Here is a 14,693-nt window from a genome sequence, read left to right on the forward strand (position 1 = left end):
AAATGCAGGAGGATCTGCAGCGAATTGACGCATAGTGCAGGGAATGGCAATTGAATCTCAATGTAGACAAGTGTAATGTGCTGCGAATACATAGAAAGATAGATTCCTTATCATTTAGCTACAAAATAGCAGGTCAGCAACTGGAAGCAGTTAATTCCATAAATTATCTGGGATTTAAAATGGAATGATCATATAAAGTTGATCGTCGGTAAAGCAGATGCCAGACTGAGATTCAGAAATGCAATTCGAAAACAAAGGAAGTAGGCTACAGTGCGCTTGTTCGCCCACTGCTTGAATACTACTCAGCAGTGTGGGATGCGTAGCAGATAGGGTTGATAGAAGAGATAGAGAAGATCCAACGAAGAACAGCGCGTTTCGTTACAGGATCATTTAGTAATTGCGAAAGCGTTACGGAGATGATAGATAAACTCCAGTGGAAGACTCTGCAGGAGAGACGCTCAGTAGCTCGGAACGGGCTTTTGTTAAAAATTTCGAGAACATACCTTCACCGAAGAGTCAAGTAATATATTGCTCCCTCCTATGTATATCTCGCGAAGAGACCATGAGGATAAAATCAGAGAGATTAGAGCCCACACAGAATCATACCGACAATCCTTCTTTCCACGAACAGTACGAGACTGGAATAGAAGAGAGAACTGATAGAGGTACTCAGGGTACTCTCCGCCACACTTGCGGAGTATGGATGTAGATGTAGATGTGGAAGTGCAAATAATGATTCCTAGAAATTCAGGTCTTTTAATGACAAACCCTCAGCAATATTTTTTATTTTTGTCTATAGTAAGAGGCGTAGAACTACTGCAATTTTTTTAAGCTGTCTTCATTTGTCAATGAAAATAAATATTTTATTCTGGAAAACACGGAAAGTGCTAAATGCCATACAGGTAACAGCCAAAACGAGGTAACTGCCAATGAAAGGAATCTCAAGATAAAGTGCTAAATGCCATACAGGTAACAGCCAAAACGAGGTAACTGCCAATGAAAGGAATCTCAAGATTTATCAGTTTATTAAGTATTATTACGCAGTTTTTAGACCTAACTGCAATGGTAATTAACTTTACGAACTCGAAATCCAAAACGAAAGGGTCAAGTACTCCAAGAGGTTTACCAAAGTGAAAATTTTACCAATAAGGGCAGTTACAGAATAAGAGCAGTATCATAAATACCGCAGCATCAGAATTACTGCAGACTGTCTCAGCTGTCTAGGTGGGAGTGTATTATGATGTCCGTTGCCAATTGGCGAACCAACCCGCGGCACTAACCTTAAGGATAAGCACAGGAGCAGAAAATGTCTGTAACACACAAAACAATTCAAGGCTCCGAGAGCAATACCGGGTGTGAGTTCAGCTTAGGACACATCGATGAAACAAAGTCTTCAGGCGAGTAAGCAAAGAACTCGATGAATAATTAACTTTAAGATATTATCTGGCTCTCCTTCCCCCAGAATAGTAAACGACTCGGGAGGAGTTCCAGAAAGGGGTGAATTTAGACTAAAGGCTAAATTTAACACGTGAGAAGAGAGCACAAAAAAGCAGCAGAAAGTGCTAGGAACGTTCAAGTAGGCTCATTCACACTGCTTTTAAAATTGAACAGGGACACCGCAGGACGAATACGTTGCTATTCTACTGGCTATTTTGCACTTTAATCTTCCCGCGGAATGGAAGCAAGTTACACTACAGACCGACCGCAAGCAAGTAGATCCACTCGGATTCTCCGTTTAGGGTGCACAGTTACAACGGTAAAAATCAATAGTCACAGAAAGTAATCAGCAACATTAATACAACAGGGACCAGCAGGCTAACGGCCTGCTAGGCACGGACGTTACGATCTACACTACTGGCCATTAACATTGCTACACCAAGAAGAAATGCAAATCATAAACGGGTATTCATTGGACAAATATATTATATTAAAAGTGACATGTCGTTACATTTTCACGCAATCTGGGTGCATAGATCCTGAGAAATCAGTACCCAGACAACCACCTCTGGCCGTAACAACGGCCTTGATATGCTTGGGCATTGATTCAAACAGAGCTTGGATGGCGTGTACAGGTACAGCTGCCCATGCAGCTTCAACACGATACCACAGTTCATCAAGAGTAATGACTAGTTCATTGTGACGAACGAGTTCTCGGCCACCATTACCCAGACGTTTTCAATTGGTGAGAGATCTGGAGAATGTGCTGGCCATGGGGGAATTACTCAGAAGTGGTCAAGAACAAATTGAAGGTAATGAAAAAAAAGAAAGAAAAGTTTTACGTCGCATTTCTTAAAATATCTACTAATGACTGAAAAATAAACACCACTTTCGCAAGCGCAAAAACTAATAAACAGGCACAATTTGTTACTGCATAGCACCCACATTTGAACACATTCGTACAGAGTTGTCAATTCATTATACAAACTACCACGCAAGTTCCGAGCTTACATTTCTATAGCCATGTAATACTGCATTCCAACTTTTCTGTTATATGAAAAGGTTGTTCTTTGTATCTCTAGACAATTAGTTACTGTTCCACACACTTTGCACATGCAGTATCAAATATTTTATAATAAATATTGTAAAAGGTTGCGTGAATAATTTAACCACCCACAAGGTAAATATTGCCCAATCCTCGGAACTGGGGAGAACATGGCGGACGATTCAGCCTATTACAGTGAACTGCCAAAGAAACTGGCATAGGCATGCGTATTCAAATACAGACATATGTAAACAGGCACAATATGGCGCTGCGGTCGGCAACGATTATATAAGACGACAAGTGTCTGGCCCAGTTGTTATTCGGATACTGCTGCTACAATGACAGGTCATCAACATTTAAGTGAGTTTGAAGGCGGTGATATAGTTGTCGCACAAGCGATGGGACAACCTCTCCGAGGTAGCGATTAAGTGGAGATTTTCCCGTACGACCATTTCACAAGTGTGCCGTGAATATCAGGAATCCGGTAAAACATCAAATCACCGACATCCCTGCAGCCGGAAAAAGGTCCTGCAAAGAACGATACCAACGACAACTGAAGAGAATCGTTCATTGTGACAGAAGTGCGACCCTACCTGAAATTGCTGCAGAATTCAGTGCTGGGCCATGAACAAATGTCAGCGTTAGAACCATTCAACTAAACATCATCGATAGGGGCTTTCGGAGAGTTGCGCGACACAGAGTTTTATGCCTAGCCTGGGCGCGTCAACACCGATTTTGGACTGTTGCTGACCGGAAACATTTTGCGTAGTTGCAAGAGTCTCGTTTCAAATCGTATCGAGCGGATGGACGTGCACGGGTATGGGGACAACCTCGTGAATCCATGGACCCTGCACGTCAGCAGGGAACTCTTCAAGCTGGTGGCGACTCTGTTGATGGTGTGGGGCGTGTGCAGTCGGAGTGATATGGGACACTTGATAGTCTAGATGCGACTCTGACAGATGACACGTACATAAGCATCCTGTTTGACCACCTGCATCCATTCATATCCATTGTGCATTCCGACGGACTTGGACAATTCCAGCAGGACAATGCTACACCCCGTACGTCGAGAATTTCTACTGAGTGGCTCCAGGGAAGCTCTTCTGAGTTTAAACACTTCGCTGGCCACCATATTTGCCAGAAATGAACATTATTGAGCATAACTGGGGTGTCTTGTAACGTCCTGTTCGGAAGAGCTCTCCACCCCCTCGTACTCGTATGGATTTAAGTAGTGCAGGAATCATGGAGTCAGTTCCCTCCAGCACTCCTTCAGACGTCAGTCGAGTCCATGCCATGTCGTTTTGTGGCAGTGTAACAGTTTCCTTGGCTCTACACTGCATATACAGGGTGTCCAGAAAAGGGCTCCCTGATTTCAAAATTAAATATCTCGAAAACAAAGATCGATAGAGGAATGTAGTAAACGGTACGTTAATTGTGAAAGCTGTAAGAAGTTTATAGAGCAGTTTCAAATAATGAGACTACGAAGGCTTTCCCGGCGTAATAATTGATAATATTCTTCTCGGGTATGCAGCCGGATCATAACGTCTTCATGACACAATATTTCCGCGGTCCAACTGGCCGCCATCTTCAGGTGAGAGTGCTGGTGCACGATCTCGCCGGAACTGACTTCCCAGCGCAAGCGGCGGCCCCTATATAGGCCGCAGAAGACCCACAACGCGTGCGCGAGAAGGTGCCGTAACCGCCCTCTAGCGCAGTAGACATACCCCGCCGCCAGTGATGGAAAGAGGCGAAATCGAGATATCGCTATCAAAAATTAAAAAATTAAAATAAATAAAAATTTTATTCCGACGATAGAACCACAGACCGTTGTTTTTTAATGTCAGATAACATTGGGTCCCAAGTCTTACTTAAAAGAAAACCCTTGTCTCTATTAATAAGATTGTCAGATAACCGAATCTCTATGGATTCTTTTAAAATACAGTCCCAATAGCGAGATGCAGGGGCAACCATTTGTGTCTCGTCATATAGTATTCTGTGTCCCTCGGTGAGACAGTGTTCCGCCACTGCAGACTTCTCAGGTTGAAGCAGTCTTGTGTGCCGCTGATGCTCAACACATCGCTCCTGAATGGTCCGGATTGTCTGACCAATATAAGTCTTACCACAGTGGCAAGGAATCTTGTAAACACCGGGCTTCCTCAAACCCAAGTCATCCTTAACAGAGCCAAGGAGCGCTCTAATCTTGGCTGGTGGACGAAAAATACTTTTGATGTGATATCTTTTCAGAATCCTTCCTATCTTCGAGGAAATGCTCCCAGCAAAAGGCAGAAAAGCTACCGATTTGCAGGTATCTTCTGGTGGTTCAGGCGAAGGTCCAAACTGGAAAGCACGACGGATCTGTTTATCTGTAAAGCCATTCTGCTTGAACACAATCTTAAGATGGTCCAATTCTTGTGTCAAGCTTTCTCCATCTGAAATGGCATAAGCTCTTCTCGCCAACGTCCGCAGGACCCCCGTACGCTGGGACGATGGATGACAGCTAGAAGCATGTAAGTAACGGTCCGTGTGCGTAGGCTTTCGATAAACGCTGTGTCCCAGTGTCCCATCATCCTTTCTGTACACCAGAACATCCAGAAACGGAAGCTTTCCATCATTTTCCACCTCCATTGTAAATTTGATGCTAGGATGCAGGGAATTGAAATGATCTAGGAAGCGGTCCAGAGCTTCTCTCCCATGAGGCCACACCATAAACGTATCGTCAACGTACCTCTAAAAACAGGTTGGTTTTAAGGACGCTGTCTTCAGCGCCATGTCCTCAAAATCTTCCATAAAAAGATTGGCGACTATTGGGGACAAAGGGCTCCCCATAGCCACTCCATCAGTCTGTTCAAAATATTTGTCATTGAATAAAAAGTACGTCGACGTTAACACGTGGCGACAAAGCCTGGTTGTTCCCTCATCCACTTTCTCACCAATTAATTGCAAGGATTCTTCCAGAGGAACCCGGGTAAAAAGCGACACGACATCAAAGCTCACAAGCAAATCCCAGGGACTAAGAGACAAGGACTTCAATCTCTGAATAAACACCATAGAATTGGAAATGTGATGTTCGCATTTACCGACGTGAGGGCCAAGAACAGATGTTAAATACTTGGCTAGATTGTAGGTAGGAGCGCCCAAATTACTCACGATCGGACGAAGTGGGACCCCTTTCTTATGAATCTTGGGTAGACCGTATAATCTCGGTGGCACGGCAGCACCAGGACGAAGTTTTTTGAGAACGTCGTCAGGTAAAGAACACTTCTTCAACAGTGAAAGCGTCTTCCGTTTTATCCGTTCAGTTGGGTCGCCCTGCAATGTTCTGTATGCTGAGTCTTCAAGTAAGAGGTCCATCTTTCCCAGATAGTCATCACGTGACAGAAGAACAGTTGCGTTGCCTTTGTCCGCTGGTAGAACTATCAGATCTTCGTCTTCTCTAATGGACCGGACGGCTGCCTTTTCGAGAGCGGAGATGTCACTCCGTGGAGGCGGCGCCCGCCGCAATGTATGTGAGACCTCTTGCCTAATCTCTTGAGCTTGATCCTGCGAAAAGCTGGACACTGCTTGTTCGACTGCGCAGATGAATTCGGTGATAGGCACATTCCTCGGTGTAGGGGCAAAATTCAGGCCTTTCTCCAACACTGACAGCGTGGCGTCGTCCAATTCTTTACTCGTGAGGTTAATCACTGTCCATCGACGGGTGTCGTCATCAGATATCATGGGTTGAGAACAAAGCCGTTGAAACTTCGAAGACTGTTTCTTGACGGCGCTCCTATGCGTCCAATCTGATAGTGCCCAAGAAGAACTATCCACCCATTCCCAAGATGCATCCGACAGCAGCGACGATACTCCAAGTGCAAGAAAAGTAAATCCTTGGATATGAGATCCAGTTGTCTTCGAGTGTAGCGAATGCGCTCCTTGACCAAGGCGAAACTGGCACGCTTCTTGATGTTGTTGGCCTTTTTCGTATCAATAAAATGCACAAATCTAGCAAACTTAGGTATTACTCTTCCATCACGGCATCTCAGCAAAAAAATTTTTATTTATTTAAATTTTTTAATTTTTGATAGCGATATCTCGATTTCGCCTCTTTCCATCACTGGCGGCGGGGTATGTCTACTGCGCTAGAGGGCGGTTACGGCACCTTCTCGCGCACGCGTTGTGGGTCTTCTGCGGCCTATATAGGGGCCGCCGCTTGCGCTAGGAAGTCAGGTCCGGCGAGATCGTGCACCAGCACTCTCACCTGAAGATGGCGGCCAGTTGGACCGCGGAAATATTGTGTCATGAAGACGTTATGATCCGGCTGCATACCCGAGAAGAATATTATCAGTTTGAAATAATAGTTACAAAAGCTGTTAACAGATGGCGCTGTACGCTGTACAGCTCATATCAGCATATATAAGTGAAATAATCGTATGAAAACAATCTCTGCAAACAATCACATCACAGTGTTTTCAAAATGTTCACCTTTGGTGCTACAGAGCTCGCGCAAACGACGAATGAAATTCGCCATCACATTTCGTAGTGTCTCAACTGAAATGGATTCACATGCCACAGAGATCGCAGATTCAAACTCGTCCAGCGTGGCGGGATGCTTCGGGTAGACCATATCTTTCACTGTGCCCCACAAAAAAGTCACAGGGAGTCAAATCCGGCGAATATGGAGGCCAGTCCATGCCTGCACCAGTAAATTTGGGATATTTTAAAGCAATGACTCGATTCCCGAAGTATTCCTCAAGAAAGCGAAACACTTGTTCGGTCCGATGTGGTCGGGCTCCATCTTGCATAAACCATTCAGTACCTGGTCGATCTTCTAACGCTTGCTGTGTGGTGACAAATTGCTCCAAAATTTCAACGTAACGTGCACCAGTGACCGTTTCTCGAATGAAAAAAGGGCCAATAATGCCTCTGCTGCATACTGCAGCCCACATAGTAACTATAGGAGAATAGATGGGTTTCGCTTCACACCAATATGGCTTTTCGGAACCCCAAAATCGCCAGTTCTGCTTATTCACGTATCCATTCAGGTGGAAGTGTGCTTCATCTGTAAACCAGATGCAGCCAACATCAAATCCTTCACTATCAAACATTGTGAGCATCTGATTAGCAAAGGCAACCCTTTGTTGCACAGCTCTTACGGGTATGGCCTGGTGCGTTTCAATTTTGAATGAAAACATGTGTAGGCTCTGTGGCGATATTTTCAGGCGTAACTGCGGTTTGCTTGCGGTCAACATGCCCCACTAGATCATCAGTTACTCTGCCTGTTCGTTCAAATTTTGCAAAGAGCGTACGAATGGTTTTTGCAGCCGGTCCTTTTGGAACATTAAATCGTGCTTGAAAACTTCGCCTTGTTGCCGTAGGACTCTCTTCTAACCTGCGGTACTCTAGCACCAGAAAAACGCGTTGTTCAATGGAGTACATGGTTTTAATCTCTTCCTTCGGTACGCTAACCTCCTTTCACGTTTCAACAGTGGAACTGATCGCTCTGGGCTTCGGATCACTATTTATACTAGGCATTACGTACGACGAATACAGCGCCATCTGTTAGCAGCTTTTGTAACTATTATTTCAAACTGCTGTACAAACTTTTTACAGCTTTCACAATAAACACACCGTATACTGCATTCCTCTATCGATCTTTGTTTTCGAGACATTTAATTTTGAAATCAGGGAGTCCTTTTCCTGAAACCCTGTAGGAGCTCCACTTCAGACCGCAACCTCCCCTCAGCTCGCTCCGCTACGTCTCGCGCCGTGCCGTACTGTCCATTCCTCTCTCCCCAACCCCTCACCCCCTCACAGACATACCGCCTCCTTTTAAGTACAAGTATTCTCTCTCGCTGACACAGTCCGTGCACCAGAATCTTTGCCTCAAAGACGTGCTACAATTTATCGACAGGTGTTGGCATGACTCAGGCTTAACTATACAAGGTGGTTCACTGATAATGGCCGGGCCAAATATCTCAAGAAATAAGCATGAAACGAGAAAACTACAAAGAACGAAACTTGTCTAGCTGGAAGGGGGAAATCAGATGGCACCATGGTTGGCCCGCTAGATGGCGCTACCGTAGGTCCAACAGATATCAACTGCGTTTTTTTAAATAGGTACCCCCATTTTTATTACATATTCGTGTAGTACGTAAAGAAATATGAATGTTATAGTTCGACGACTTTTTTCATTTTGTGACAGATGGCGCTGTGATAGTGACAAATGTATAAGTACGTGGTATCCCGTAACATTCTGCCAGTGCGGACGGCATTTGCTTCGTGATACATCACGCGTATTAAAATGGACCGTTTACCAATTGCGGAAAAGGTCGATATCGTGTTGATGTATGGCTATTGTGATGAGAATGCCGAACGGGCGTGTGCTATGTATGCTGCTCGGTATCCTGGATGACATCATCCAAGTGCCCGGACCGTTCTCCGGATAGTTACGTTATTTAAGGAAGCAGGAAGTGTTCAGTCACATCTGAAACGTCAACCACCACCTGCAACAAATGATGATGCCCAAGCAGGTGTTTTAGCTGCTGTCGCGGCTAATCCGCACATCAGTAGCAGACAAACTGCGCGAGAATGGGGAATATCAAAAACGTCGGTGCTGAGAATGCTACATCAACATCAATTGCACCCGTACCATATTTCTATGCACCACTAATGTCATGGCGGCGACTTTGAACGTCGTGTACAGTTCTGCCACTGGGCACAAGAGAAATTACGGGATGATGACAGATTTTTTGCACGAGTTCTATTTAGGGACTAAGCCTCATTCACCAACAGCGGTAACGTAAACCGGCGTAATATGCACTATTGGGCAACGGAAAATCCACGATGGCTGCTACAAGTGGAACATCAGCGACCTTGGCGGGTTAATGTATGGTGCGGCATTATGGCAGGAAGGATAATTGGCCGCCATTTTATCGATGGCAATCTAAATGGTGCAATGTATGCTGATTTCCTACGTAATGTCCTACCGATGTTACTACGTTTCACTGTATGACAGAATGGCGATGTACTCCCAATATGATGGATGTCCGGCACATAGTTCGCTTGCGGTTTAAGCGGTACTGAACAGCATATTTCATGACAGGTGAATTAGTCGTCGAAGCATCATACCATGGCCCGCACGTTCACCGGATCTGACATCCCCGGATTTCTTTCTGTGGGGAAAGTTGAAGGATATTTGCTATCGTGGTCGACCGACAACGCCTGACAACACGCATCAGCGCATTGTCAATGCATGTGCGAACATTACGGAAGGCAAACTACTCGCTGTTGAGAGAAATGTCGTTACACGTATTGCCAAATGCATTGAGGTTGACAGACATCACCTTGAGCATTTATTGCATTAATGTGGTATTTAAAAGTAATCACGCTGTAAGAGCATGCGTTCTCAGAAATGATAAGTTCACAAAGGTACATGTATCACATCGGAAAAACCGAAATAAAATGTTCAATCGTACCTAAGTTCTGTACTTTAATTTAAAAAACCTACCTGTTACCAACGGTTCGTCGAAAATTGTGAGTCATGTGTTTTTGACTATTACAGCGCCAGCTATCGCAAAGCGAAAGAAGTGGTCCAACTAAAACATTCATATTTCTTTGAGTACTACACGAATATGTAATAAAAAATTGGGGTTCCTATTTCAAAAATGGCAGTTGATATCCGTTTGACCTATGGCAGCGCCATCTAGAGGGCCAACCATAGCGCCATCTCGTTTCCCCCTTCAAGCTAAACAAGTTTCGTCCTTTGTAGCTTTTTCGTTGGACGTTTATTTTGTGAAATATTTGGCCCGGTCACGATCAATGGACCACCCTGTAGATTGTTGTCTGTCAAAGACAAAACTTATCTATCGATTAGTGAAATAACTAACTCGACTTGAACAGTGTTGTTTAAAAAGGGAGATGTTGAAAGCTTAGCGTATTTGTGCGACGATTAGGACTTGGCTCACAAAACTGGGAAGCTTATCTTACTGCAGCAGTGCAATGATGCGCGGTGCACGCCTACCTCCGAAGGTCGCCTGTGTCCTCCTTGATGCTGTCACAGAGCTGCAGGAATTCAGCGGCCGTCATCGGCGGCTCCATCACGCACTCACGCATCTGGCGCCGCACGCACTGCACGTACGCCGTCGACGTGTGCACCACAGCCTGCGATCACGAAAAATACTTGTATAAGTGGCTGCGCTCAGGTTCTGAGACCGTTCGCAGGACAGCTTAAATGGTTATTAAGTTGCAATAACGAGGAAGAAGGTAAAGGTAGTGACGGTTAAATTGTCGAGGCGTTTTGCCGTGAAAGGATCTTTCAGTTATATGCTATTGACAAAAACTTGTCAGGTTCGAAGGCATTGTCAGGCCGGCTACGGATAAATACACACATCAAAAAAAGTTTTGCATCACCCCGGTTCCGAGAACTCCTGAAGATAGACGTTGACTGTGAATATTGTATCACAGGCGCAGTCCCTTTGACTGTTCAGAGATGTCACTAAACCCGTGCAAAGATCTAAACAACCATGCATGAGCAGCATATATCAGACAGAGGGGGTCCAACAGCCGATCAGTTGCTGTCATTCCACCAGGAAGGAGGTACACGGCTCGTGTTATCTGTAGTCCAACCATGCCTAGACGGTCAATACTGCGGTTCGATCGCGTCCGCATCGTTACTTTGTGCCAGGAAGGGCTCTCAACAGGGGAAGTGTCCAGGCGTCTCGAAGTGATCCAGAGCGATGTTGTTCTGACTTGGAGAAGATACAGAGAGACAGGAACTGTCGATGACATGCCTCGCTCAGGCCGCCCATGGGCTACTACTGCAGTGGATGACCACTACCTACGGATTACGGCTCGGAGGAACCGTGACAGCAACGCCACCATGTTGAATAATGCTTTTCGTGCAGCCACAGGACGTCGAGTTACGACTCAAACTGTTCGCAACAGGCTGTATGATGCGCAACTTCACTCACGACGTCCATGGCATGGCCCATCTTTGGAACCACGACACCGTGCAGCGCAGTACAGATGGGCCCAACAACATGCCGAATGGACCGCTGAGAGTTGGCATCACGTTCTCTTCACTGCTGGGTCTCGCATATGCCTTTAACCAGGCGCTGGCCGGAGTGACCGAGCGGTTCTAGGCGCTTCAGTCTAGAACCGCGCGACCGCTACGGTCGCAGGTTCGAATCCTGCCTCGGGCATGGATGTGTGTGATGCCATTAGGTTAGTTAGGTTTAAGTAGTTCTCAGTTCTAGCGGACTGATGACCTCAGAAATTAAGTCCCATAGTGCTCAGAGCCATTTGAACCAATTTTTTCAACCCGGTCAGGCTGAACGCCTTAGACACACTGTCCAGCGAGTGCACCAAGGCGGAGGTTCCCTGTGTTTTGTGGTGGAATTTTGTGGGACCAACGTACGCCGCTGGTGGGATAAGGCTGTACGATACGTGAACGTCAACGTCCGACCGATAGTGCAACCATATCGGCAGCATATTGGCGAGGCATTCGTCTTCATGGACGACAATTCGCGCCCCCATCGTGTACACCTTGTGAATGACTTCCTTCAGGATAACGACATAGCTCGACGAGAGTGGCTAGTATGTTCTCCAGACATGAACCCTATCGAACATGCCTGGGACAGATTGAAAAGGGCTGTTTATGGACGACGTGACCCACCAACAACTCTGAGGGATCTACGCCGAATCGCCGTTGAGGATGCAGCTTCACTCGGGCTTTTACACAACCTGTTACCATGACTCGTCTGCAAAAGGGGTTCGGTTGTGCACAGTTGCATTCGTGCCCTATATCGAGTAAATAGCCAGCCTAAGTACAGCAGTGAATGAATTCAAGTATTTGTCTAAATCACGATCGTTCACAAATGATTTACACCGACAACAGTTTAGAGTGGAAACTTTTTTTATTTTTTCTAAATCACTTCCACAAAAGAAACTGATGGCCACGTGATACTATGTCGGCGGCACTTAGCCGCACCGACGGACCACGATCAAAAGACCTCCACCTTTGTCCCCTGTCCTGTGTCTGGTCACGTGACACTACGTTAGTCAAATATATTATTTCTAAACATGGCCATCATGCATTTACAATGTTACAATATTAAAATACGTAAAACTAAATACCTTATATTATTTTATAGACAATCATCAGATTATTTACATATTTAAGGGCTCTCCACTTTTTGGCAGTTACACCCCTCTTCTTTTGTTTAACCACGTCTTTACCTAAAAGGTGTGGCATACGAAATACTCATTTTGCTCTACATAGATCGAAAACTGAACAGTACGTTCACAACAAAAGACAATAACTTATTATGCAGAGGTTCTCAAACAGGCTTACAACTTAATTTTTATATAAAACATGTTCTTTAATGTCGAAAATATTATCCCTGATACTATGCTGAGACATAGGCAATTATGTGACTAAGTAATTCAATGTGAAACTGTTATATGCTGCCTCTTCTCATTGTAAAGAATGTGACTCCATAAATATATTGCCCGCGAAAGGCAAAGGTCCCGAGTTCGAGTCTCGGTCGGGCACACAGTTTTAATCTGCCAGGAAGTTTCATATCAGCGCACACTCCGCTGCAGAGTGAAAATCTCATTCTGGAAACATCCCCCAGGCTGTGGCTAAGCCATGTCTCCGCAATATCCTTTCTTTCAGGAGTGCTAGTTCTGCAAGGTTCGCAGGAGAGCTTCTGTAAAGTTTGGAAGGTAGGAGACGGATACTGGCAGAAGTAAAGCTGTGAGTACCGGGCGTGAGTCGTGCTTCGGTAGCTCAGATGGTAGAGCACTTGCCCGCGAAAGGCAAAGGTCCCGAGTTCGAGTCTTGGTCGGGCACACAGTTTTAATGTGCCAGGAAGTTTCATATTGACGTGTGCTTGCTACACCCCAACTGTTCTTCCACAGTGAACATTGCCACATCCAGCAAATTAGATATACTATTACAGTATCCCCTGTAACCTCACAAGGAGTGGAACAGTCTGGGTCAACAGTGCCTTGATGAACTTGTGGATAGCTTGCCACGACGAATGCAGGCATGCACCAATGCAAGACGGCGTGCTAGTGGGTATTAGAGGTACCGGTGTGTGCTGCAGTCTGGACCACTACCTCTGAAGGTCTCGCTGTATGGTGGCACAGAATACAATGTGTGGTTTTCATGAGCAGTAAAAAGGGCGGAAATGATGTTTATGTTGATCTCTATTTTCTGGATTGGTTGCGGAACTCTCGGTACTGAGGTGATGCAAAACGTTTTTTGATGAATGTATTTTGAGAGCACAGGAGCGTGCCTCCAGAAGGAAGGGAAGGGGAAAATGGTGTTTAATGTACCGTTGACAACAAGGACATTAGAGACGGCGCTCATGTTCGGATTTGTGAAGGCTGGGGAGGCAATCGGCGGGACCATCTTAGCATTAGTTTGGAGTGATTTAGGGAGATCGCGGATATTCACTGTTCACATTAAAATGCCACCTTTTGCAGTGCAGACCTCTGCGAGACGTACACGAAGAGATACAGTGATGTTCTGGAACGTACTGACAGGGATGTGGAGCCACGCCGACTCAAGTGCCGCGGCCAGCTTCTCGATTCAGGATCCGTGGCGTGAACAGCCCTGTCGAGGTGGTCCAATAGATTATCGATTGCGTTAAAATCTGAGGAGTATGGTGGCTAAGTGAGTACGATGAACTCATCCTGGCACTCTTCGAACCACGCAAGTACACTGCGAGTCGTGTGGTACATTCCGTTGTTCGGCTGCAGGATGCTATCATGCCGAAGAAAAACAAACTGAATGTACGGGTAGACATTGTCTTCAAGTGTGGATGCACACTTGTGCTGATCCATCGTGCCTTTAAGAATTCACCGGACCATAACGTTCCCTCCTCCGACTTGGACGCTTCCGACAACTGCTGCAGAGTGTTTGCTGTCAGCTGTTTCTCAGTGTATACGCCAACGACCATCTGTCCGTTGGAGAATAAAACGCGATTTATCTGAAAAGGCCACCTGTCACCGCTCAGTGGACGCCCAGCTGCAGTAGTGGCGTCCATATTCCAGCCTTCGTCGCCGATGACCAGCAGTCAGCACGGGTGCATGAAACAGGTGCCTACTGTGCAGACCCATATGCAGCAACGTTAGCTGAACGGTCGTGTAGGAGACGCTGTTGGTAGCCTCCTGGTCCATCTGCTCCGTCAGTTGTCAAAAATTGTAAGTCTGTTCCCGACTA

The 14,693-nt window shown here is 45.7% G+C and overlaps 1 protein-coding gene across 5 annotated transcripts in view; it reads right to left on the reverse strand.

Moving 5' to 3' along the window:
* Positions 1-14,693, reverse strand: part of LOC126284782 (putative fatty acyl-CoA reductase CG5065) — a 192,888-nt gene that overhangs the window by 67,991 nt on the left and 110,204 nt on the right. For all 5 annotated transcript variants that reach the window (XM_049983945.1, XM_049983946.1, XM_049983947.1 and 2 more), the window contains one exon: positions 10,485-10,624. In XM_049983945.1, coding sequence (XP_049839902.1) covers positions 10,485-10,624 — 140 coding nt within the window. The remainder of the gene's footprint in view (positions 1-10,484; positions 10,625-14,693) is intronic.

This window comes from Schistocerca gregaria, chromosome 8, assembly GCF_023897955.1.
Source record: "Schistocerca gregaria isolate iqSchGreg1 chromosome 8, iqSchGreg1.2, whole genome shotgun sequence".
In the NCBI taxonomy this organism is placed as follows: Eukaryota; Metazoa; Arthropoda; class Insecta; order Orthoptera; family Acrididae; genus Schistocerca; species Schistocerca gregaria.